This window comes from Dunckerocampus dactyliophorus, chromosome 6, assembly GCF_027744805.1.
Source record: "Dunckerocampus dactyliophorus isolate RoL2022-P2 chromosome 6, RoL_Ddac_1.1, whole genome shotgun sequence".
Lineage (NCBI taxonomy): Eukaryota > Metazoa > Chordata > Actinopteri > Syngnathiformes > Syngnathidae > Dunckerocampus > Dunckerocampus dactyliophorus.
The window spans coordinates 17,225,960-17,250,901 of NC_072824.1; the positions used below are offsets into that span (position 1 = coordinate 17,225,960).

At 40.2% G+C, this 24,942-nt stretch overlaps 1 protein-coding gene across 1 annotated transcript in view; it reads right to left on the bottom strand.

Annotated features, from left to right (window-relative positions):
- Positions 1-23,748, bottom strand: part of LOC129182316 (myosin-9-like) — a 35,333-nt gene extending 11,585 nt beyond the window's left edge. The window contains exons 1-26 of the mRNA XM_054778270.1: positions 23,594-23,748; positions 14,832-15,022; positions 14,628-14,768; positions 14,387-14,543; positions 12,577-12,604; positions 12,372-12,465; positions 12,063-12,083; positions 8,538-8,630; positions 8,394-8,454; positions 7,826-7,927; positions 7,379-7,522; positions 6,664-6,759; positions 6,505-6,581; positions 6,236-6,430; positions 5,611-5,784; positions 4,814-4,987; positions 4,574-4,688; positions 3,675-3,865; positions 2,126-2,247; positions 1,967-2,036; positions 1,725-1,885; positions 1,508-1,616; positions 1,070-1,201; positions 486-692; positions 262-399; positions 55-178 (exon numbers count right to left, since the gene is read on the bottom strand). Of these exons, the coding sequence (XP_054634245.1) occupies positions 55-178; positions 262-399; positions 486-692; positions 1,070-1,201; positions 1,508-1,616; positions 1,725-1,885; positions 1,967-2,036; positions 2,126-2,247; positions 3,675-3,865; positions 4,574-4,688; positions 4,814-4,987; positions 5,611-5,784; positions 6,236-6,430; positions 6,505-6,581; positions 6,664-6,759; positions 7,379-7,522; positions 7,826-7,927; positions 8,394-8,454; positions 8,538-8,630; positions 12,063-12,083; positions 12,372-12,465; positions 12,577-12,604; positions 14,387-14,543; positions 14,628-14,768; positions 14,832-15,017 (3,112 nt within the window). The 5' untranslated portion in view covers positions 15,018-15,022; positions 23,594-23,748. The remainder of the gene's footprint in view (positions 1-54; positions 179-261; positions 400-485; positions 693-1,069; positions 1,202-1,507; positions 1,617-1,724; positions 1,886-1,966; positions 2,037-2,125; positions 2,248-3,674; positions 3,866-4,573; positions 4,689-4,813; positions 4,988-5,610; positions 5,785-6,235; positions 6,431-6,504; positions 6,582-6,663; positions 6,760-7,378; positions 7,523-7,825; positions 7,928-8,393; positions 8,455-8,537; positions 8,631-12,062; positions 12,084-12,371; positions 12,466-12,576; positions 12,605-14,386; positions 14,544-14,627; positions 14,769-14,831; positions 15,023-23,593) is intronic.
- Between the last annotated feature and the right edge of the window lie 1,194 nt (positions 23,749-24,942).

Genomic DNA, 24,942 nt, shown 5'->3' on the forward strand with positions numbered 1-24,942 from the left:
ATAGCATTACAAGCAAATAAATATTTGTAATAATGAATATTTATAAATGTTTGCCTTCTAAATCTGTGATCATGGCTTCATGTTTATTCTTGAGTTTCTGTAAGCTTTTAGATTTCTCTTCTTCCTCAGCCAAGTTGGTGGTGAACTCAGAGATCCTCTCTTCCAACAGTTTCTTCTCCTAAAGTTGAAAACAACCGAAAAAAATACCAAATAAATAAATGATTTCTTCAGCCAAGATAAGCGCCAAAGACTATTGGTGACCTTGTTGAGCTTGTTGTTCTGGTCATCAAGCACCATCATGTCTTCCTCAATTTTTTTCATTTTAGCATCCACGGTCAACTTCTCCATCTGGAGCTTCTGTCTGGTTGCTTCTTCCTCATCCAGCTGCTGCTCTAGTTCCTACAAAAGCCAAAAACACCAATCAAACTAAATTCCAGCTTAAGTCAATAAGCCTCTCCAAAATGATCAATATCCCCTTCACTTACGTTAATGTTTTGCTGCATCTTTTTTCTCTCGTTGTGCAGCTGGCCAACCCTGTCCTCCTCCTCCTCCAGACGAGCCTCCGTAGCCTGAAGTATCACCTCCAGTTCCTGCTTCTTTGCTGCAAGACGGCATCTCATTTCCTCAGACTCTGCGCACAGCTCCGTCTCAGCCTGGAGCTGCTCTTGGAGGGCCAGCTTCTCGGTGGTCAGCTGGCGGAGTCAGTCAAAGGCAAAATGAGAAGGGATACTTACTTGCTCAGTGCCAACAAGGCACGTTTTGGCACTAAACCGACTTGAGTGAAACACTCGACATACTGACAGCATGGTATTGAAGAGCTTGTGCGTGTGTGAATTTTGCATGCAAAAACATTTGGATGCGCTGAAGATGAAAACAAAAACGGGCATTGACTGAACTTCTAAGCCACTTTGGGTTTAAGCGGTGTGTAATGCCACACACTAAACTCTAATGTGCCTGCCCGGGCTAAAAAAAATTACCTGTCCATCAACACGTCTTATTTACAAGTTATATACAGTGTATATGCAGATTGATTTCAAGATGAAAAGGTAAATTCAACAGACAATCGTACCTGCTGCTGCTTGCTTTTGTACTCTTGAATCTGCTCCTCAGCCTGCAGTTGCCTTTCTTTGACTTTCTGGAGCTCTTCCTCCTTCGCCACCATCTCCTCCTCCTGCCGAGTCACCTGCAGTAGCGGCTTCACCTTCAAGACGAGCAAAGAGTTTCAAACCTCACAACAATCAAGCAAGGGACTCTGTTTTTGCATATCAGAGGAATACGATCGACCACTTTTCTCTTCGTGACAGTTGACTGGGCCAGTCATGGACCGTTATAGGTGTACAGAGAGGTTTAACATCCAGGTAGTTAGCAGGAAATACATTATGACTGTTGCAATGTTCTGAAATGTTTTTTTCAAGACCATCCCACAAAGGGGATCCGTATCCCCACAGGATGCATCCCACAAAAGGGTTAGAATCCTCAGGTCATGATTGAATAAATCATGTCTTACCTTGGTGAAAAGCCTCCACCACTGCCAGTTCCGAAGTTTGAGGTAAGCGACACAGTTCCTCTGGATAACTTTCATAGCAGTCAGCTGCTGTTGTCTTTTCGCAAAGGCTCTATGTTTTAAAAAGCAAAAAAAAAAAAAAAAAGAAAAACAGCAAAACAATCATTTTCAACCAAGGGTGAGTGAATGGGGCCTAGTAGAAAGACTGAATCAGTCCTACTTGCGGGCCACGTATCCTCGGCACAATGCCTGAAAGCTGATGATGACATCAGTGATCTTCATGTCTCTTTCCTCCTCCAGGTGAGCCAGGACGCCGGCTCTGAAGAAAACTTTACTCTGACCGATGCGGTACAAGTTGGAGTCCAACTCCAGGGCCTTGATCTGAAATAGAGTTAAGTTTGAGGAGGTCAGATTCAGATTAGTTTTCCTCTTTCATTTCTTAATGCGATGTATGGTTCTCACCATGAGCACACATGCTTGCTTGCCATCCATAAATCCTTTTGGAATGGCATTCGGAGTGAGGATTTCATACCTGAGAAGCGCAATTACAGACAGATGGTAAACTTAGTCATTTTATTCATGATTGCTCACTCAAATCATGTTTGTCACTGTGTTTGTTACCTCTGTCTGAACTCCTGGAAGACAATGCGGTTAGGGAAGCCCTGTCTGCAGATACGGATCCCCTCCAAAACTCCATTACACCTTAACTGGTCCAGAACCAGATGAGGCTCCAGTTTACCCGCCTAAAAAGGTAGAAATTTGGGCTGTCAAAAATAGTGTGTTAACGGTGGTGACTAATTTGTTTAATGAATTAGGTTAAACTTTGAACATAACGAACGCATGCGCATCATGTCAAGCCACACCTCTCTTATGTGTCCCCACTCAGTCACACAGATTGACGCTCATTAAATTTTCAGTTCATTTGGAGCTGTTAATACATATATATTAGGACTGTCAAAGTTAACAGACATGTACTTTCACGGCACTATTTTTTTGACACACGCTTAATGTGCGCACATCCTGTTTGAGCCCTTAGTCCACACCGTAGTTTGAGGAAACGCAGTGGGGGATGTGGAGCCACAATCCGGAACAAACACTGCACAGAAATGAACAAAGAAAGGGTATTTTGAATGGTCATTTTAACTTCAAAGCCCTGGCAGATGGCTCTCGCAACAGAACCCAAGTTATTTGCATCTATGGTGAGTTGAGTTGTCAACGGAGTACGTCGACTGCCAGAGAGAAGTGACAAGAGAAGATACTGGAACACTACTGTTATTATTTTGTCATTTATACAGAGGTACCTTAGCATACGAGTGTCCCAACTAACAAATGTTTTTTTTTTTGCTTTTTTTTTTTTAATGCAAGCAGTTTTTCAGCTGATTTTGCGCTTTGAACTGCGAGCTAAAATTTGGGACACGAGCGGCTAGTTACCAGCAGGCATAGGTGGTTGGGGACCCGTGCCTTACAGCATGCTTTGCAATATGTGCTCTTTTACACCTTTGAAAATACTGTACTGTACCAAGAACACTTTTATAGAGTTGGCTTCTTTATAAAATAAAGATGTCTACATCAACAAATGTAACTGTTGAATCATATCGTATCATATCTTAACCCGTGTATCTAGATGCGTATCGAATCGTTTACCACAAAGATTAACATCCCTACTTTTTATTGATAAAAACTTCAATCAATTGTTATGAGTTAACTATGGACAAAATGATTAATTGCTATTAAATATTTAAATCAATTGATAGCCTATATGCAAGGGTCTGAAAGTGTTTGCCCCCTTCCTAATTTATTATTTTTTCCACATGTTCACTTAAATGTTTCAGATCAAACAAATTTCAATAATAGTCAATAACACAACTGAACACAAAATGAAGCTTTTAAATGAAACCTAAGGGAGAAACAAGGAGGAAAAAAAAATCCAAACCTGCATGGCCCTGTGTGAAAAAGTGATTGCCCCCAAACTACTGACTGGTTGGGCCACCCTTAGCAGCAACAACTGCCATCAAACGTCTGTGATAACTTGCAATGAGTCTCTTGCAAATGCTTTTCACACCACTGTGTGTGTGTGTGTGTGTGTGTGTGTGTGTGTGCGCGCGCGGGCAGCTGTAGCAATAACATGTATTGTTTTGGTTTTTTTGTAGTCTCAGCTGTAAAAATGTACCTTCTTCTCATGGTTGGGAATGATGCAGCGGACGAAGTTGGGATTGGTGTTCCTGAGTGTGGCCATCAGGTTCCCCAGCTGCTCCTTGTACAGTTGGCCCACTGTGCGAAACATGCCTTTGCGGGTTTTGAATGCACCGTGCATGGAGTCTGACATCCCTGCTACCTTATCCAGGCCCACGATACGATCGACTGCGATGACACAAAAGTGTAAAAGATTAAACAAAGGCGGTGATCAGACTTGTCATGTTTGACATTAACTGGTGAGATTGCTTTACTAGTGTAGTTTGTTTTGTGTGTGCGCACACACCATTATTTTGTTCCAACTTAACTGGTTAAAAACAAAAAATCAGTACAATATGAAATATATTCTACCTATGAGACGACTTGTTTGAAATATTTGGTATTTTGTTTGTGCCCAATCAGATTATGACAGAGCCTTTGGTCTGATAACAAACTCTGGTTCCATCCAGAGTAATGAACAAGTGTGAACACAGCCCAAGTCTTCCTTAAAATGTAAACATTATGTGTTAATTACAGTGAAACTGCAGCTCATTTCAATGGACACCAGGTGGCCATATTGTGACAGAAATGGAAAACTCATTTTAGTGTACAGTAGTACAAACAAGCAATGCACACAGCTGTCAGCAGTAATACTGTAACACAATATTGGCTGGTCCACCAAATATGATAGACCTTTAAAGTAGGTGGTCTGTGGTCACCATGGTAATGATGGAGATGCTCCTCATTACAAGCTAGGGCACCATTAAAATGATTTTCAAAATATTCAACTACATGTTGTAGCTTTAAAACATTTACTGTGAAATTAGTCATTGGTTAGTTGAAAACTGCATGCTTGTCTGACAATTAACATAAAGGCCGAATGTGCTATTCACTCACCATCTTTCCACAAGTCGGAAGTAAACTTGTCTGTGGACTGGTTGAGCAAAGTGGCCACACACTCATTAAGAGGATCCATATTTTTCATCAGCCAAGCATCTGCTTTGTAGTCCACCTGTAACATAAATTTCATGATAAAAAGGACCATAATTCCTTATTACCTCTAAACAATAACAGCCGCTTAATGTGACATGAGTGATTTTTGATTGCGCTATGACACGCAGACCTGTCATCAATTACCTTCCCAGCATAGTGGATAATACAGAAATCAGCCTCATCCTTGAGTTTCTTGGGTTTCTGGAACTTGGGGTGTGTTCCTTGCTCTTGAACCACCTTCTCCACAAAGCTCTTGTCTGTGGCTTTGGGGAACCAGCACTCCTCATCCAGCAAAGCCAAGATGCCAGGAGGTCCGGCCTGCCATCAACATTGGAACACAAGAAAAGTGTGTCAGGCTGCAGGTCACTTTCAAATGTTTTCCATTAACCTACAGTACATCATGGATGTCCCATGGCTTAGTGGATCATCAATTTCATGTAGCCTACTCCTAGTCAAGACTAAAACAAACTAAAAGATGGAATCCAAATTATGAAAATGTTAGTTATATATTTTTATATATATATAAAAAGTAAGTTATATTATGTTGAATACATACTGTAACTCAAGCAAAACAAAGTAAGCAAAGCTGGTAAGTTAAGCAACTACACAAGCAAATTAACCAAGTAAAGTAAGCTATTTCTGCTGCCTAAGTTAATGGCAAGCAAGTAACAGTAAAGCAAAGTAAGTTGGGTAAATAATAGAATTCTGCTTCAGGGTTTACAGCAGTACAAACTGAATACTGAATTAATTTTACTTAAGTAAATAAGTAACATTAACCATGACAAGTGTATATGTTTCACAAAAGTTAAGATAGCAATAACTAAACTTAATTTATTGCATTTTTCATCCAATGAGCCTGTACAGAGGTCCCCTTCATGGTAAGAGAAAGATGGCAATGATGTCATTTGTTTTTTGGGGCCACTGAGAGGTCACAAGCTCACATGTTTCTCAATGAGGTCAATGCAGGGCTGCAGGTCAAGGCCAAAGTCGATGAAGCTCCAGTCAATGCCCTCCCTCTGGTACTCCTCCTGCTCCAGGATGAACATTGTGTGGTTGAAGAGCTGCTGCAGCTTCTCGTTGGTGTAGTTGATGCACAGCTGCTCGAAGGAGTTGAGCTACAAGGAAAACGGTCATTTAGTACTTAAATTCTCCATAATCATCGTTTAATACGAGTGTCACAAGATCAAAACATGACACGTTTTCTCGTTCAGAAAACCTGTCCACCACTAGACTGGGACAATAATGAATGAATTAATCACACAATAAATGAAAATGACCTGAATCATTTTGCCGGCCTCGGTGGGTGGAGCAGCATAGCATACACACAGTGTGGAAGAATGTAGCCTCATGAGGAGCAATGCAAGGTAATGTAGTATAAACTGAATTAGTAGATTGCAATACATTGTCTTTTTTTTTTTTCCATTGTACTTTCTTAAAAGTAATGTTATAATCTCGTCTCATCTCGTTCTTGTAGACTAAATCTTATGTATCATCTCATCTTCTGAACCGAGTGTCCGTGACACCCTTATTTAATACACAAAGTTCAATAAAGAAAGGGCAGTTCACCTCGAAGATCTCAAAGCCAGCAATGTCCAGGATACCAATGAAGGAGGCTCCTTGTCTCTTAGTCTTGTCCAGAGCTTTATTGATCCTCATGACCAGCCAGCGGAACATCCTCTCATATGAAGCTTTTGCTAGAGCTTCCACAGCAAACTCAGCCTGCTCCTGGGTCTGGGCTTTTTGGACATAGTCCCGGCCAACCTGGTGAGGAAGCACGCACACACGGCGACAGATGTCTCAAGTCTTTTGATTTTTATATATTAAAAAACACTGACCTTAATTCGAGGTGACAGGATGGCGCGCGTGAAGTCGGTCACGTTGATGCCCAGCAGGTGAGAAACTTTCTGGGCGGCTATGGGGAAAGAGGAGCAATCAAAACTTTAAAGATATTAGGTTGTGCATAGAGGTTACTAAAGTAGGTTTAAAGTGTGTACCGGTGTCATCTGGCATAGACGCCTGGTCAGAGTGACGTTCCTTCTTGAAGGTCATGTTGCCCAACTGCAGCACGGCTGAGACCACCTTCAACAGGCCTGAAGACAAGCACAGAGATTGTTTATTTATTAGTTTATTCATATTTTCCAAGGTCTTATTCTGACACGTAAACTTGCAGTACTTTGCAATAAACCCACAAAAAAATTAAATAGGTCAACAGAGTCACTATATTTTTAATTGGCCGTGTATTGAAAGTTTGCACAATTTGAAAATACAAGTAATTTACGAGGGTTGAATCATACCGAGTTCAACTATGAAGCTGCGAAGGATTACCAATTGATTGCTTCTACACATTTGAAATCACTTTATAAAAGAGATGACTGTTAAAAATATAAAATATTTCATCCAAAAAAAAAAATTAAAAAAATCCACATTTTAATGTACTGCTTAATGCCTTTTGTTATTTTAGGACTGACAACTACATAGAGAATGAGATTAAGTATACATATTTATATTTTGTCATTTATAATCCAATTTTATTGTAATTGTAATTTTATTATATAAAAACATTTCTAACAATTGAAATCAAAATGCTAAAAATATGCAGGCATTTCATGTAGTAAAACGCAAAACAATACAATTGTACCTGGTGACTTCCATTGTGTCAAAAAACTGTTTTTAAATTTAAAAAAAAAATCTCAAATTTTAAAAAAGTACCAATTCTTTCCTCTTCTGGGATGCTCATGATCTGGAAGGCTTCCATGGTGTCAGAGAACATGTCCTTGTCCTGCTGGCCTGGAACTGTCAAGTTGCCATTGGACAGGAAACGGTATTTGCTGTAGTCTTCCAGACACAACTCAGCTGCAACAGGAGAAGAGGGGCGGCAAGGAATTAATTTACATAATTAAGTCACAAACAAGATTACTACCACTTACACTACTAGTAAAAAGTTTGGATACACTTCCCCATTCAATAGCATGAAGAAGTGTGCCCAAACATTTGAATAGTAGTGCACATGACTTCCCAAAAAAAATAAAATAAATTTAAAAAAATAAAACCTAATGTTCAGAACAGCAACTGGTCAAAGTCATGAGGATTTACTGTATTGTGAAACTATCTGGTGAGATACAAGATATTTCAGCAATAGTATGTCTTAGTTCTCACAGCGCATCTTGTCTCCTGCTCCAGATAGCATGTAGTAGAAGATATGGAAGCTTCTCTCCTCTTTAGCTTGTCTGATGGCCCGTGACTTCTCCAGCAGGTCTGGTAACATTTCAGTAAAGGATGGAGCAAAACGAAGTGTAGACAAACAACCGCTACAATGTTCATGTTCATCGTAGTCCAGAAGAAAACTCACTATGGTGGGCAGTTCATTGAGCATCTAAAAGAATTAACTCCATAAGTGTGCTGTGCTTTTTTTGACATGACACCAAAGAGGGGGACCAGAGGGGACAAATATGCTATTTTTAAGTTATAACACACACCAGTTAACTTTGTTTTACATGTTAATTACCGTTAAAAGTATAAAGCCAAGTTGCCGACAGTAAATGTGTCACTATATATAAATACTAGGCCTATTTTACCATAGTAATGGTCTAACTTTTTTTTTTTTACACTTTTGTGATATTAAAAAATATTAAGCAACTGTAAAAAGTTTATTGTGGGTAAAATTGTTTCATTTAGCGTCTCGGAGCAGATTAGTTGTAAATGAGGAATTCAAAAAGGATGCAAGTTTCAATATTGGCTCCAACGATGTACCCATTCACATCAAAGTTTATCCTGATGAATTTTCCCTACAAGAAAGCAAAATAAACACAACACAAAATAATGCACACAATGAAACATACAAAAAAGGGTGTATGTGAGCCACTCTTACAAATCTAGAAGAATTGTCATTCTTGACGGTCTTTGCATTGCCAAAGGCCTCCAAAATGGGGTTGGCCTGCAGCAACTGCTTCTCCAGTTCCCCCTGAGACAAAGGAAAAATCAGAACCATTGACAGGTCGGAACTAAGCAACAGGTCGCACAAACTTCAAAACATGCTGCACTTCCATGGCAAATACACACACGCATGCACACTGTATGTGTGTGAAAAATATCCTCATTCATGCAGGCACAAAGAAGGGAAGCCAAGAAGTACACAGGTTCGATCACACACACACACACACACACACACACACACACACAGACCCCTTCTCTCCCCGCCCCAGAGGCAGTAAATGCAGGATTGCACGTTGACACACTACACACAGGCTACAACAGGACAAAAACACGGCTCACGGTAGGGGTGGGACAGGCTCACCAGGTATGAGTTACAACTAGTTGAGCATTTAGACTTGATTAAACAAGTTTACTGCTAATATTTAAAATTTTTCGGGTAATTTTCCTGTGTATTTTTAACACTAATAGTCCCACAGCCCTGCCATTTTGCTTTTCTAACTATAATGCCCAAAGGGCAGCCAAGTGGCTGGAGTAATTTTGAACTATCCCAACTGAGGTGTGAACGGCCCAGCTTGTCACCGTTGCTCTGTAAATGAGGCAATTAGTCTCTACTCTCTACTCAATTACTGAAAGGGACCTGATGGCGCTTTGCTTTACTAGAATAAATCAATGTGTTGTAACACAACAAGAAGGAAGTAGAGGTTTACAACTACTGTACAATATTTCACACCACTTCATATTCATATATATTTACTACATTTAGAAATAGGAGTATTTGTGTACGTTATACACGTATATATCAGGGGTGCATGCACTTTTTCCAGCATGAAAGTCAATATGATCTAGCTCTCACTATAAAGCATCCAACATACAGTGTACTGTATATAAAACCAGTAAAGTACTATACTAAATCATTTACACACACACGATCAAAATCTTAAGACCAGTTGAAAAATTGCTAGAATTTGCATTTTGTACATTTGGATCTTAATGAGGTTTTAAGTAGAGCTACAATATGCAAAAGCAAAAAAGGGAAGTGAGACAAAAAACATTTGGAACTTGTAATTTCAACAAAAGAAAAAACAAAAAAAAAAACAACCACTGAAATAGGTTGTTTATCACCTGATCTAAAGTTTAAGACCACAAGCCAAAAAAGCCAAACTCTGCTAAAAATGTTCATTTTCTGTCAGGCATTCACACTGTCATGCCCTCTTGATGGCTAAAGCTAAGAAGCTTTCTCTTTTTGAACGTGGTCGTATTGTCGAACTACATAAGCAAGGCGTCACAGCGTGCCATTGCTGCTGAGGTTGGGCGCAGTAAGAAAGTCATTCTTATGGAACATTATGCATTATGGAACAAAAAAGTCAAGCATTAGACCCCAAAAAAATAAATAAATAAAATCACACCTGCGCTGAATCAGAGGATCCGATTGGCTGCCCAAGACAAATTAAGGCCCTGACCAATGCCAACTGCAGCACAATAACCATCAGACGGCATCTCCGGGAAAAGGGTTTAAAAACAATTCAAAGACCTCGTCTCCTTCAACGCCACAAAACTGCCCGTTTAGACTTTGCCAGGGAGCATCAAACATGGGACATTGAAAGGTGGAAAAAAGTTTTATTCTCCGATGAGAAAAAAAAAAATGTAACCTTGACGGTCCAGATGGCTTCCAACATTACTGACATGACAAGGAGATCCCACCTGAGATGTTTTCTACCTGGCACAGTGGAGGGGTGTCCATCATGATCCAGGGTGTTTTTTCCATTGAGTGGAAGGGTCGTCAAACGGGGCTGCTTACGTGCAGATGTTGCAGCGGGCATCCCTCATGACTGAGGGCCCTCGTCTGTGTGGTAACAGCTGGCTTTTTCAACAGGACAAAACTGCAGTTCACAATGCTCGCTCGACCAAGGACTTCTTCAGGGAGAAAAAGATCACTCTTTTGGACCATCCTGCATGTTCCCCTCATTGAAATCCCATAGAGAACATTTGGGGATGGATGACAAGGGAAGTTTATAAAATTGGCCATCAGTTCCAGACAGTTGATGCCCTTCGTGAAGCCATCTTCACCACTTGGAGCAATGTTCCCACTAGCCTCCTGGAAACACTCACATCAAGCATGCCCAAACCAATTTTTGAAGGGATTAACAAGAACGGTGGAGCTACTCATTACTGAGTCCTACTAAGAACACTTTTTGTTCTGGTTTGGAGAGTTTGTTATTTTTTGAGCGATGGTCTTAAATTTTTGATCAGGTGGTAAACAGCCTATTTCAGTTTAATTGTTGTTTTCAATAAATTACTTTTTTAAAAGTGCTTTTTGTCTCACTCCCCCTTCTTGCTGTTGCATATTGTAGCTCTATTTAAAACCTCATTAAGATCCAAAAGGTGCAAAATGCAAATTCTAGCAATTTTTCAACTGGTCTTAAGATTTTGATCAGGAGCGTATAAGTACATGTACACACACGTAGATAACTTTTGTTATATAGGCATCTTACCACTGAGTTAATTTATCCGTAATCTGAATAAAAGATGAACCCTGCATCTCTGTGTGTAGCTTGTGACGTATACAGTATTCACCACTTCATCTTTGCCAATAGTGAATCAGGAGGGGAGCTTAATGTCAGCTGATTGATGTCATATGACATCTAATAAGTGATGTTTATGCGACCGACTCAAACTACCTTCGCAATCGACCGATAACGTGCATGTAATGGGCACCCCTGGGCTACAATTACTAATGGCATTTCCACTTTTGTTTTCCATCTGTCTTTATATGGATTTTCTTTCTTTGTCAGCAACGATCCAACCGCGTTGAAAGACAGAAAGCTATTTTGCCTCTTGTCATCAAGAGATCATGACAGTGTGAATAAAAAGGGTGTGGTCTTTTGATCAGCTGATGAACAGCCCATTTCACTTTAATGGTTGTTTGCAATAAATTGCTTACTCAAAACATTGTCTCACTAATTTCTTTTCATATTTTGAAGCTCTACTTAGAACCTCTTTAAGATCCAACAGTGTAAAATGCAAATTCTTTTTTCAACTGACCTAAAAACTTCAGAACATCTCGCTTGTAAAAATTAAGTATTGTGATATTGTTTTCCAGTCCAGATATTTAATCTCGATTCGATTTCAGTTTTTACAGTGTACAACCTTGGCAGAGGTCTGCACTCTTAGTATTTTCTTTCTCCCAAACTTCTTATGATTCTTATTTATTTTGATCATGCCAGTCTTTGTGAAAACATCAAAATTTTGTTATTTGTTAATTAAGCAGCTTGTTGTCAACGTCATTCTCGGTTTTATTGGCACAACTTGTATCAGCCACTCTTAGAAAGTGGTCATTTCATTCCACACCAGCTATTAAGTAGTATGTTAATGCATTTCCTTGACACACAGACAACAGAACACTCCCCATTAGTAATCTTGCATAAACAAACCACATGCTAACGGTGTCCCATTAACTCACATGTGACAGAACAGTGCTGCCCTGCAGAGACAAAGGGTGAGAAATGGTGAGTTCAGCAACTTTAGACAATTTCACACATAAATTAAGTGTGCTATGCTTCAGATAAGATGATTAAAGAACACGCGCACACACGAGACAGGAGGAAGACATGCAAAGACCTGAAAAAGGAATGTGCTCAGGTCGACTGTATTGTACTGACTGCATTGTTTAAAAAAAAAAAAAAAAAAAAAAAGGGGGGGGGGGGGGGGGCAAAAGAAGAAGACGTTCATTGTGACATTTCTAAAAATGTTATCAAAAGTTGATGCAAACCTGATCCTTCTTGGACTTGAAAGAAGCGGCCACATGGGCCAGATACTGAATGACCTTCTTGGTGTTTTCAGTTTTCCCCGCCCCGGACTCTCCACTAGGGAGGAGACACCAAAATGGCAATGTTTTCTCAACAAAGACACCTAGTGTCCGTCTAAAATTGCAAAAGCACACAGAAAGCAGATTAAATAAATCAATAAAGACTTACGTGCAAAGAATGGACTGATCCTCTCGATCTGATGACAACAAGACACAAACATGGAAGCAGTCAGTATAATGTAATGTCTAACAATACATGTTTAAAATGATAAAAATTTGGTAAAACAAAGAAAATGTTATATTGGTATTATCTACTGTACACTAGATATCACACCTGACCACCAGTAAGTTGAAACCTAAGAAAATGTGGTTTGTTTACAGATACAACTGCTTCCACTCTTCTGAGAACACTTTCTACAAGATGTGTGAAAGAAATGTCTGGAGATTTTTGTCCATTCAGATAAACATTTTTCATGTCAAAGGCCACTGATAATGGGCCCAATAGAACTTGGCAATGTTTGTTCCAGATGATCAGGCTCTTCCATTAGGGATAGCTATGAATACTCGGTACCATAATGGGAGCGGTGCCAATGTAAACGGTAGTAACCGCACCCAAAATACAAAGACATACAGTAGGTGCAGTGTTATTTTTGTTCAATTATTTTTCGGCAATGATCTTTTGCCCCTGAAGAGAAACCAAGACACTCCCGATCAAAATTTTAAGACCAGCTGAAAAATTGCAAGAATTTACGTTTTGCACTGTTGGATCTTAAAGGAAAATTGCCCTTTTTGGAATTTTGCCCATTGTACACAATCCTTATGTGAAACATGAGCACACGTTGTTCCCTTTTCTGTGCAATCTAAAAAGATTGAAAAACAGTATGAGGGCGCTAACAATGCACGTCATGGGACACACCTATTTGGACTATAAAGCCCTCTTAAAAAAAACCTCCAACAATGTTTTGGCTTTTATATACACATGCTGTGACCATATACTAACAGGTACATTCATGGCAACATGCAATACTTACAGTATTTTGATCATTTTGAAACATTACCGGAAATTCTTCCCTGGACGCATTGATTTCACATCGAGCGCTACTTCCGTCAACAGCAGTGTGTATGTTTGTTACTCCAAATCATGGCAGACTTTGTCAGACCCACCGCCGACTACTTTTGGACAAATGAGGATCTAGAACCTTATCTTTTTGAGCCTGAATATTCGGAGGAAGAGCTATAGGTTTTAGGTAGTTGAACAAATAGCTGAGCCCACAAGCAGATGGGGGGCAAGTCATTACACCGGCATGACTTGATGTAAATGTTGAGCTTGTCAAGCCATGCTGACAGAAATGGAGTGTGGCATACAGTGTTACCATTGATGGAAAGGCTTTGTGTGTATGGCGAGGAGGACATTTCATCACAAGAATTGTTAGTGCTAACAAACCCTGCAGTGACAGAAAATGTTTCAGTCTACCCAAAATAAACTGGAAAAGATACCCCTGATCAGCTCGACCAGACTGGCAGGACGTTTACAAAAATGGACATCAGTTCCAAACAGTGGATGCCCTCCGTAAGCCATCTTCACCATCTGGAGCAACATTCCTACTAGCCTCTTGGAAACACTGGCATCAACCATGCCCAAACCAATTTTTGAGGTGATGAACAAGAATGGCACAGCTACTCATTACAGAGTCCTTTTTGAACATTCTAATTTCTATTTTAGGGGGTTTTCTTCTTTTTGCATTTTGAAGCCCTACTTAAAACCAAAGAAGATCCAACAGTGCAAAATGTAGCACTGTTGGATCTTCTTTGGTTTTAATTGTTACAGTTTTTCCAACTGGTCATAAAATTTTCATTGGGACTGTATGTAAAGTAATCCTGTCTTCTTGCATGTCTGGCGTCATTTTCCATTTTTAGATGTGTGGAAAAGAGGTAAAAGTTTGTAGTCTTATACTATAGAGTATATGAATGCTGTGTACCTTGCATCATGCTCCTGTAGGCGGTGTCGGTGATGGCGTAGATGTGAGGCGGCATCTCGTGTCTTTTCTTGCCCTTGTACATGTTAATGATGTCCTCCGAATAGATGGGCAAGTACTTGTATGGGTTGACCACCACACAGAAGAGACCAGAGTATGTCTACATGGTGGAAGAAATCCAAACACTGAGCCTAACGTGTATCCACGGTGTTACCATGGTAATGTGAAGATGGATAAAACTCACGTAGATGAGTCCTGAGTAGTAGCGCTCCTTGAGGTTGTGCAGCACAGAGGCTTCGTTCAGGCAGGTGAGCTCGGCCATGTCCTCCACCTTGTTGAACTTGGGTGGATTCATCTTCTGGATGTCGTCCTTGTTGACTTTCACCTGGAATTGCAAGAGCCAGGAAGTGTATCAGAGGAAAAATTGAAATTTTTTTTGTCCTCTTACCTTTTTGCCAGAGTCGCTGAGCTCCACCACACACTCCTCGCCATGCTCCTCCTTGATGGAGCCGGCCTCGAAGCCCAACTTTTCAGAGGGAACCCACACCTGCTTCTTGCTGGCCCAGTCGGCCTGAGCCAGTGGGTTGTTCATCCCGCTGCGGTCCCCATACAGGAACTTGTCTGCGTCACTCATGGTAGCTTTGAGGGAGGAGGAAAACATTTCACATCGATTAAACACACTGCACGGTTGTACACAATGTATCCAACCATCCATATTCTTCCGCTTATCAGAGTTCGGGTTGCGTGAACAGCAGCCTAACCAGAGAAGCTCAGACTTCCCTCTCCCCGGCTAATTTGTCCAGCTAATTGCGGCGGATCCCGAGGCATTCCCAGGCCAGGTGAGAAACAGTCTCTCCAATGTGTCCTGGGTCTTCTGAGGCCTCCTACTGGTCGGACCTGCCCCGAACACCTCCCTAGGTGCACCTCCCCGGAAGCATCCTGACCAGATGCCTGAACCACCTCATCTGGCTCCTCCCAATGCGGAGGAACATCGCTTCTACTCAGAGTTTCTCCTGGATGCTTCTCACTTTTTCTCTCAGAGAGACCCCAACCACCATACGAAAAAAACTCATTTTGGCCACTTGTGTATATCTTATATCGGTGTGTGTGTGTGTTATATACAAATCACGATGTACATTCGTATACATGTACCTTAAAAGGTTGTTTTAACAACCAGGTTCCCACATTAGGTCAGCAAATGCCTCCACTAATATGACTATGCTTTCTTACATATACACTCAATTTTAGGTACATCAGCACAATCAAATAAGCTCCACTACAAGAGCTGTATCAAAAATTCACATTTTCCATAAGATAATAGTGCTCAGCTTTGACGGGATACGTATACCATCACTGCAGTGTTGCAGGGTGCAAAACTGCATCATGCGATATTAGATACTGCTCTCAGTATGATGCTGTGCAGTTGTAAACCACTGCAAACTACAAAGCCACAGTAATAAACATAACCCTTGACAGTGTGTCAGAACTGATTGTCAGTATCTTTGTAAAAGGCAACATTTTTAGTAAGTATTGTACAAGTGTATCTAATGTTGCACCAAGGCAGTGTATGAATAAAAAAAACAAACAAAAAAAACGTACAGTAGGAAATCCTCACTTGTGTTTCACCTCACCAATAACTTTTCACAGAAATCATCGAGGGAGATTTTGCGCAACCGCGTTGACAGACAGCCTAACGGGAAGCAACACTTAAGGTGGAAGAGATTACTGTCAGTGTCTTTGAGGGCTTGCCAAATTTGTGGTGAATATGTCAGTTTTATGGTGACTAAAGGGTATTTTACCATGCTGTGTTTAGCAAATAGTTAATATGCTACTTGTGCAGGTTAAGGGACAGATTTTCTTTTGTGACGATCGTATATTCATATTTAATAAACATAATAAAATTGTATATTCATTTTATACCCCATGGTGTGTCCTAATTTTTTCATGACTGCTTCGATTGTGTCAGTCAACTCTTCGAATCCTGAGCCACTGCACACAAAGAGTGAACATTTGTCAAAACATGCACCCCTACTGTGTTGCCTTCTAACAAATACACCACATAGTGATGGTGTTATGAAAACCCAAATGTTCATCCCATAAGTCAGACTGACTTGAAATTTCTCACACAGCCCAATGCAAGAAAGGAAATATCCACCGTAATCTTAGGGTGTTTACTCAGGTTGTGAAAGAAACGGATACAACAGGATATCTAGCTTGACAAGTGAGTGATACGGCTGCGTCGGTAGCAGAGTCCTCGATCAATACGAATCAGCCATAAAGCCTTAGATTGTCAGTAATTAATTAATTAGCAATGGGTACATTTTCCAATTGATCATTAAATAATAGTTTTACACACATTTTCTTTCGTGAAGTTCAGGATGCGGAGCAGAGCCATCAGACAACTGACTTTTCGACAAATAGCCGCTATAAAGGAACATAACTTTTGTTATAAATATAGGCATCTTACCGCTGAGTTAGTTTCTGGAATTGGAAACATCTGTTCACTACTTAAGATTTGCAGTGGAGGTACAACAGCACACCAGGAGGGAACTTAATGTCAGCTGACTAATGTCATATGACAGCGACAAAGTGACTTTTGACGTGGGTGACATGCCATCAACAGACACTACTACCTTGGCGATTGACCAGTAGATCGCGATCAACGTCATGAGCACCCCTGATCTAGATGCTTCTTTCAAGGGCTTTGAGTCGCTTAGAGAGAATGATTAAGTCAACAATACAACACATCCAATTTTTTTTTTTTTTTTTACAAATTACTAGGATTATAAGATTTAAACTTGACTTCTAATAAAAGTACAGTGAAAAAAATGACAATATATTGCAATCTACTAATATAATTTCTACTACGTTACACTCTTCCGCACTTTCGGTGTATGCTACCAGCCCTGCTACACCCACTGAGACAAAGACTGACTGGCAATAAGGCTCACTCCGTTCATGCCATTGCTCTAACGAGCAAATGCACCAATTTGCTAAAACCAATGCAGAGAGTGAACTTCTGTTTGGAGGCGAGAGACAAAAACAGACACGCATGTACATGGTAATGTATTGAGGCTGGCAAAATTATCGAGTTCATTTTCGTTTATTGTGTGATTAAATTTATCTTTCTAGGCCTAATGGACACGAGACCGTTTTTTTCTGAACAAGAAATCTTGTCATGTTTTAAGGTCTTGCAACACCCCTAGTCCATATATTTCCATGTGCATGGGTGTCCGTTTTCCTAGTCTCTCACCTCCAAACAAGCAGGAAGAAAGTTCACTCTGTGCATTGGTTCCAGCACCTTTGCGAGTGTGCTCCATAGAACGGCATGAACGGGTAGAGGCGGGGCCAGTAGCAAACACACATAGTGCAGAAGAGTGTAACATAGTAGAAATTAAATTAGTAGCTCACCATATCTTGTCATATTTTATATATTTGTTCATTGTACTTATCTTAAAACTAATGATACACTCTCATGTCTCCCAAATCTCGTGTATCGTCTTGTCTCATGAACTGAGTGTCCCACAACACCCCTAGAAAATACCCCTTTGGATCTCAAATTTTATGTCCACAAAAGCGGTCAACAATGCATGTAGACGTCTGCTTACGCGGGCACTTTTTGCAATAAAAACAACACAGCGAACCAGGCCTTGATGAGTAGGTTGACTAGATGGACTGCTGACATAAACTGGTTCCACTGTAAAACGGAAACAAGCCTTTACAGCAGCAGCAACCCTCTGGTGCAAGGTCATAACAGACGACCGCCGCTAGCAGAGCAAGCTCACTAGTTAGCCTCTCCAATTTAATTATTCTAAAATTAAGAAGTGTTTCAAACAGAGTGGGGAAGGACAAAGAAGCCAAAAACATACCACTTCCACACGGAATGAGGAGAAAACCTTTTTTTCCTCCACTCTCTCTCAGCCATGGAATGTCTGTCTTGGCTTGACTCTACTACCAGTCTCCATGCAGTGTGAAAGGCCTCATGCCTACTCATGTCTAGTGACTCGAATACTACATACAGTATAACTTGTCTTACACACGCGCACGCGTAGGCCTTCAATAGCCAAACATGAATGCACAAAAATTTCGTAAGCTCCAAAAGTCACACAAAAACAACCAGTGTTTTTATGAGCAGATAACCACATCTTCAACTATTCATGATGGAAAGCTCTCCCTTCCCCACGACAACCTCATCAGACAGAATTCCACAAATTCCCAACTCTTCCCTGTCCTCGCTAATCCTGAAAATCACCATCCAGTTGTTAACCTAGTAACTCCGCTGCTGGGAAACAAAAAGGAAAAAGAAAATAAAGATCTTCAAAGTCCCGATGGATGTGCATGGGAGAAATGCTTTGTTGTGAGGAATGTCGGGAAGCAACAGGCCCGGGCAAGGAGAGAAATGTCATTAATGTCTCTTCAGCCACACCCTGAATACAAGTCTCCACTATCCATCCACCTCTACTACTCCAATTTGTATCAGCATGTGGCATTATGGTTTGGAGGTAAAAGATCCCTTTGAAAAGTTGCATTTTGCCTGCTATGAGTAGGTGCACACAAAACACATTTGGTTTGGCTTGACGGGATTGTTAGACCTCAAATGAATCGTTAACAGTCTGTCATAATATACAGCATCATGTTTGTCAAACCGGAAGCTGTAGATTTTTGAGCCAGAGCACGACTAGAAACCCTAAATGTATTCCCCAGTAAAATACAGAAAAAATATACCATGTTGACCAGAATATAAGAAACTATTTTTTTTAATCTGTCTTACATTCAGGGTCTAGAGATTCATACACGCAAACCAGCACGTGGCGCCAAAGACTGTCAGAGCTTTGCTTTCTGTCACTCATAAATGATTACTGATATTAAAACAAGATTTAAAAAGAAAAAAAAAAAGTTAATTCCTTGGGTCAGATTTTCCAAAACAGGTGTTAAAATAAAAAAAAAAAAAAAACTTGTCATCTTATATTCAGATGAGTACGCTGATGCTGACATGACATATTTTTGTGATGAAAAAAATTTCACTTCATATTTTTAATGTCCATCAAAGGTTCCAAAGTGGTTTGCCCAAAGCAGGTCCATCAAATTCAAGAGATAACCATGTTCTTGATGCATGATGGGAAAATGAGTGTGAGTGAGTGTGTGCATGAGATAATCGTGTCATCAGTGCCCCTCCTAAGTTTGTTATGCAGTCAGATGCACAAAGAATTATGAAGAATAGAGGAGGATGAGGATGTTTTCAGTTATCTATCGCAAAGTTCAGGAATTGCACAAAAATGAGCTGAGATCAGTATGTGGTGTGAATAATGAGGCGCTCAGAGTATCAGGTTTAAAAAAAATAATAATAATAATAACTTAATAAAAAACTAAACGTTTTGGCTGCTGTTGCCTTCAAGCAACAACGCAATAGGAGGAGGAAGCAAAAGATTTGAACACGCTACGTCCTCTTTAAAAATCACTCATAAGCCACCTCCGCTCGTTTACCTGAACTCAAGTCTTCTTCCTTCTTGGCGGACAATCAATCCCTAATTTGTGTGCTTCTTAACCAACAACAGGTCATCAGCCGGCTCTGTGCCATTGCTGGGGGACACGATGGGAGGGTAAAAGGTATGATCTTTGGATCCTTGCAGGAGTTGATATAAAGCCTCATCTTAAAACATACGTACAGCGAGTAAAGTCAAGATGTCATCACAAAACTTGTTGACTTGTATTATCACCAACATATTTTATGATTATTTTTTAAATATTATATATATATACATAATATATATAATCCCTCATTTATCACAGTTAATTGGTTCCAGACCCGACCGTGATAAGTGAATTTCTGCAGTTTCCTTATTTATAAACTGAATATTTCCGCTGTTTTCTACAGTTTTACGATCTTCTAAATACGGTTAGAATTATTAGAGCTCCCCTGACATTAACTAACCCTGATCATCAACTTTAAAAACTCTTAATAGCTGGGGATTGATACCTTTGACATCTGAACTGATATGGTAACAATACCCAGTACCTGGGAATCGATACTTGTACTCAAAAAGGTACCAATTTTCGGTACTTTTGTGTGCGTTTGTGGTAATAAATGCTAACTTACCAATTGTATTAATTCCATTTTTTTTTTATTTTAAGATACTTCTCTCTCAAAAACTAAACAAATACAGTGGTGTGAAAAAGTGTTTGTCTCATTATTTTGCATGTTTGTCACACTTAAATGTTTCAGATCAAACAAATTTAAATATTGGTTGATGACAACACAACTGAACACAAAATGCAGTTTTGAAATTAAACTTATTTAGTGGAAAAAAATCCAAACCTACATGACCCTGTGGGAAAAAGTGATTGCTCCCTAAACCTAATATTTGGTTGGACCACCCTTAGCAGACAATCGCACCACCACCACCACCACATTTTACTGTTGGAATGATGTTCTTTTTCTGAAATGCGGCGTTACTTTTATATTAGGTGTAATGGGACATACACCTTCCAAAAACTAAAACTTTTGTCTCGTCAGACCACAGACTATTTTCCCCAAAGGTCTTGGGGATCATCAAGATATTTTCTGACAAAATTGAGACGAGCTTTAATGTTGTTTTTGTTCAGCAGTTGTTTCGTCTTGGAACTCTGCCGTGCAGTCCGTTTTAGCCCAGTGTCTTTCTTATGTAGTCATGAACACTGACCTTAACTGAGGCGATTGAGGCCTGCAGTTTTTTGGTTGTTGTTGTGAAGTCTTTTGTGACCACTTGGATAAGTCGTTGCTGCGCTCTTGGGGTCATTTTGGTTGGCCGGCCACTCCTGGAAATGTTCACCACAGTTCCATGTTTTCGCCATATGTGGAGAATGGCTCTCACTGTGGTTTGCTGGAGTCCCAAAGCTTTAGAAATGACTTATAACCTTTTCGCAACTTACAGAGCTTAAGTACTTTCTTCTCATTTGCTCCTGAATTTCTTTAGATCTCGGCATGATGTCTAGCTTTTGAGGATCTTCTGGTCTACTTCACCTTGTCAGGCAAGTCCTATACCGAACATGGTACCTTTTGATTTTACATGGATTGGTGCTCGGTACTCGACGAAATTCAGTCTGTGCCTATAGTACTTTTAGAAGTACCGTTTTTGGTACCCATCCCTAGTAATGCCCTGTACTGTCGACATAAGAGTAAATAAGCCATTTAAGACATAAATAAGATTAATGCGTTCATGTGACTCATGTGTTCCCTAAGGGAGGTCAGAAGGGGCGAACAGGAAGTGACGACAGGGGTTCAGAGTTGAGTTTCAGCTTGGCGTGAGTTATGGCCTCAACAGTAGCTCATGTCTTTAGTAGGGATTTTTATTTGGGATTATTTTGCCTGTTGTGAAATAATTCAAACCTGTGATAAAAACCTGCTGTTCCGGCGATCAAGTCTGGCGTTTGTACATCTCACCGAACATTAGAGTAACATTACTGACACCTGACCAGAAGGGGTGTCACAAAATTATACATGACATTGGGTCTATGAGAACGAGAAAGGTTTTAACATTACTTTTAAGAAAAGTACAATGAAAGGTTACGGCAATCTTCAAATTTTATGCTACCGGCCCTGCCTCCACCCACCGAGACAAAGAGACTGTATGACTGACAAAAGGGCTCACTCTGTCCATGCTGTTGTTCTGTGGAACAAACGCACTAAGGTGCTGAAACCAATGCACAGAGTGAACTCTTCCTGCGTGTTTGGAGCTGGGGAATGAGGAAAACGGTACATGGCAATGTACTGAAGCAGGCAAAATTAGACTTAATTTTAATTTATTGTGTGATTAATTTATTTAATAATCATCCCAGGTGGTTTTCTCCAGGTACTCCGGCTTCCTGCCACATTCCAAAAACATGCATGTTAGGCTCATTGCTGACTCTAAATTGTCCATAGGTATGAATGTGAGTCTGAATGGTTGTTTGTCTATATGTGCCCTGCTATTGGCTGGCTGGCGACCAGTCCAGGTTGTACCCCGCCTCTCGCCCAAAGCTGTCAGCTGGCTCCAGCATACCCCCCGACCCTAGTCAGGATAAGCGGCATAGAAAATGGATGGATGGATGGATCATCCCAGGCCTAGTGCCCACGAGAAAGAAAAACATGGTTGAAATCAACCACAAAACAGCATGATTTAACAACATACTTTTGAAACACCCTGATAGAGTGAAGCCGCGAAATTCGAAGCGCGAAGTGGCAAGGACGACTGTATTGACATTATTCCTGGGGTAACTCTCTCAATGAGGTGGACTAAGGCTAATTTGAACTCCACTAAAGTAACCAAAAAAAAAAAAGTACCTTGCCCAATAAAACTGATTTACAACGACCCTTTTCACCTATTGATTAAAATGCCAACTTTTATAACAGCATTTTTTTTCCACAGTCGGCCGCATTAAGAAAAATGGAAGAATGAGGGGATACTTTGATATCTTGTGACATTACAACCTTTTTCTTCCCTTTTCAGTGTTGCCCTAATCTTAATCTTTTTTGTGAATACGATGCGGGTTATTAGCCAAGCCAAGCCAATTTTATTTGTAGAACACTTTTAAAAACAGCAGCCACTGACCAAAGTGTTGAACACGAGAAAATGCGTGAAGTAGGCGATAAAGGTGCAAGAAACAGACAAACTAAAATCTACAGGACTCAAATATAAAAACATACATAGGAAGTACAAGACACACATTAGAACATGTGGAAAAAGTAGTCTTAAGAACAGAATTAATAGTGGCCTGAAAGGAGTCAAATAATAAAAAAAGTGAACATACCTGAGATGCAAACATACATTCTAATAGAGGACTGTATTTCTCTTCACTTTGTGTTTTAGGATTTAAAAAAAAATAATTCGCCCACCAGCCTGGATAACATCAACGCCTCAATTCTACATGACGTCATATCAAAGAATCATCTTTAATGGCCTTTCTGTCTTTGAAGCCTTTATATTGAAAGAGTAGGAGGTGGGAAGATGTGAGATTTTTCCCCTGTCATGGGTCGACACAGTACATACTTGCATTATAGTATCTCCATTTTTAACATCTTGGCAAAATACATTGAGCATTTAATTGGGAAGGAGTGAGCATGCGCAGGCTTTGAAGGCTGATGAACGACACCTGCGCCAGTACTTGAAAATGTTTTAAACGTCTGCGTGACTTGGAAAAAAAAACTTTGACATCATACAATAAAAGATAAAAGTGCAAACAAAGCGGACACACCTGTTCTTTCAGCTACAAGAGGAGGAAGAGGCACTGGAGGTGAACGCGGCGCAGCGTCTTCGTGTCCGTGCTCGAGGCAGCCAAAGTCCGGCTTGGAAGGATCCTTCACCTCTCGAGTGCTCTTAGGACAGACGCTCAACCGTCTCTGACCCGCCCCTGTTATATTTTTTCCGCAGGTAAGTTGGAAGCCACGCCCTCTTTTTTGTAGCCATTTCCCTCCTTCCCCTTTTTTGGGAGCTATGTTGCATTCAGTGACTGCTTGTAAAATCCGAGGTTAGTGTTACACCTATTTCCAGCACATAAACGTTAGTAGTTTTCACATGTTTTTTAGAAAACAGAAATCAAGATACAGTTGCTCTTGACATGATTCAACCATCATTGTAAATACCATGCATTTTCAAACTTTAAATGTAAAAAGAATAGTGGCAGTATCTGTGTGTATATATATATATATACACACATTTATTTAAAAAATTACGTATCTTCAACATCAACCTTTATGCATTTAACACAATATGTACTAGAAATACATTAACATGCTGAAATTAGTTGTATAATAATTGAGGCTTCTCCTGGAAGTTATTTACAGACAGATTAGCATCTGTCCTGAAAGTGCAGGAATGCAGAGACTCGCCTGTACCTGCAAATAGAGCAAGGCCAGCGGGAGGCACTGCAAATATGACACTACTAGGTAAGAGTAAACACTCAGTCGAACTTATCACATTCAAACCCACTGCACAGCATGATAAACACAATTAGAAGTCTTTTATATGGTGAGAATAGACAAAATATCATCATATTGATTCGACAACAAGGTGAAAAGGTGCATCTGAATGTACAGTACACCAGGGTGACTACCTGCACATTTGTCTCCCTCGACCAATAAGCTTTGCCCTTATTTCCCTACCATATATGGTCAGAGTGAGATTAAAATGAGGGAAGAAGAGGTAAGAGGAGGTGAGGCCTGTTGTGCGTTTTTTTTTTTTTTTTTTGCAGTGTTCTTTTTCAAACCCTGTCATTACCTCTGCTGCTGCCCCACACAAAAGATGGTGAGGCTTACACGTATAGAGGCCGCAGCATGTTGCAACATGAGCAGAAGACACAGACGACACATTTCACTGCCATAGGGCGTGTGTTTGTGCAACAGCATCATTCATTAAGGCACTCATTTTACTCACAAATGTTTAAGTGTGAACGGTTGTTTGTCTATATACCAGTCCAGGGTGTAACCTGCGTCTTTTCCCAAAGTCAGCTGGGATAGGCTCCAATTAATGAGGACAAGTGGCATTGAAAATACACGGATGGATGTTTGATAGATTCTAAGAGCCTTGCATTGGCAGGGTAGTCTG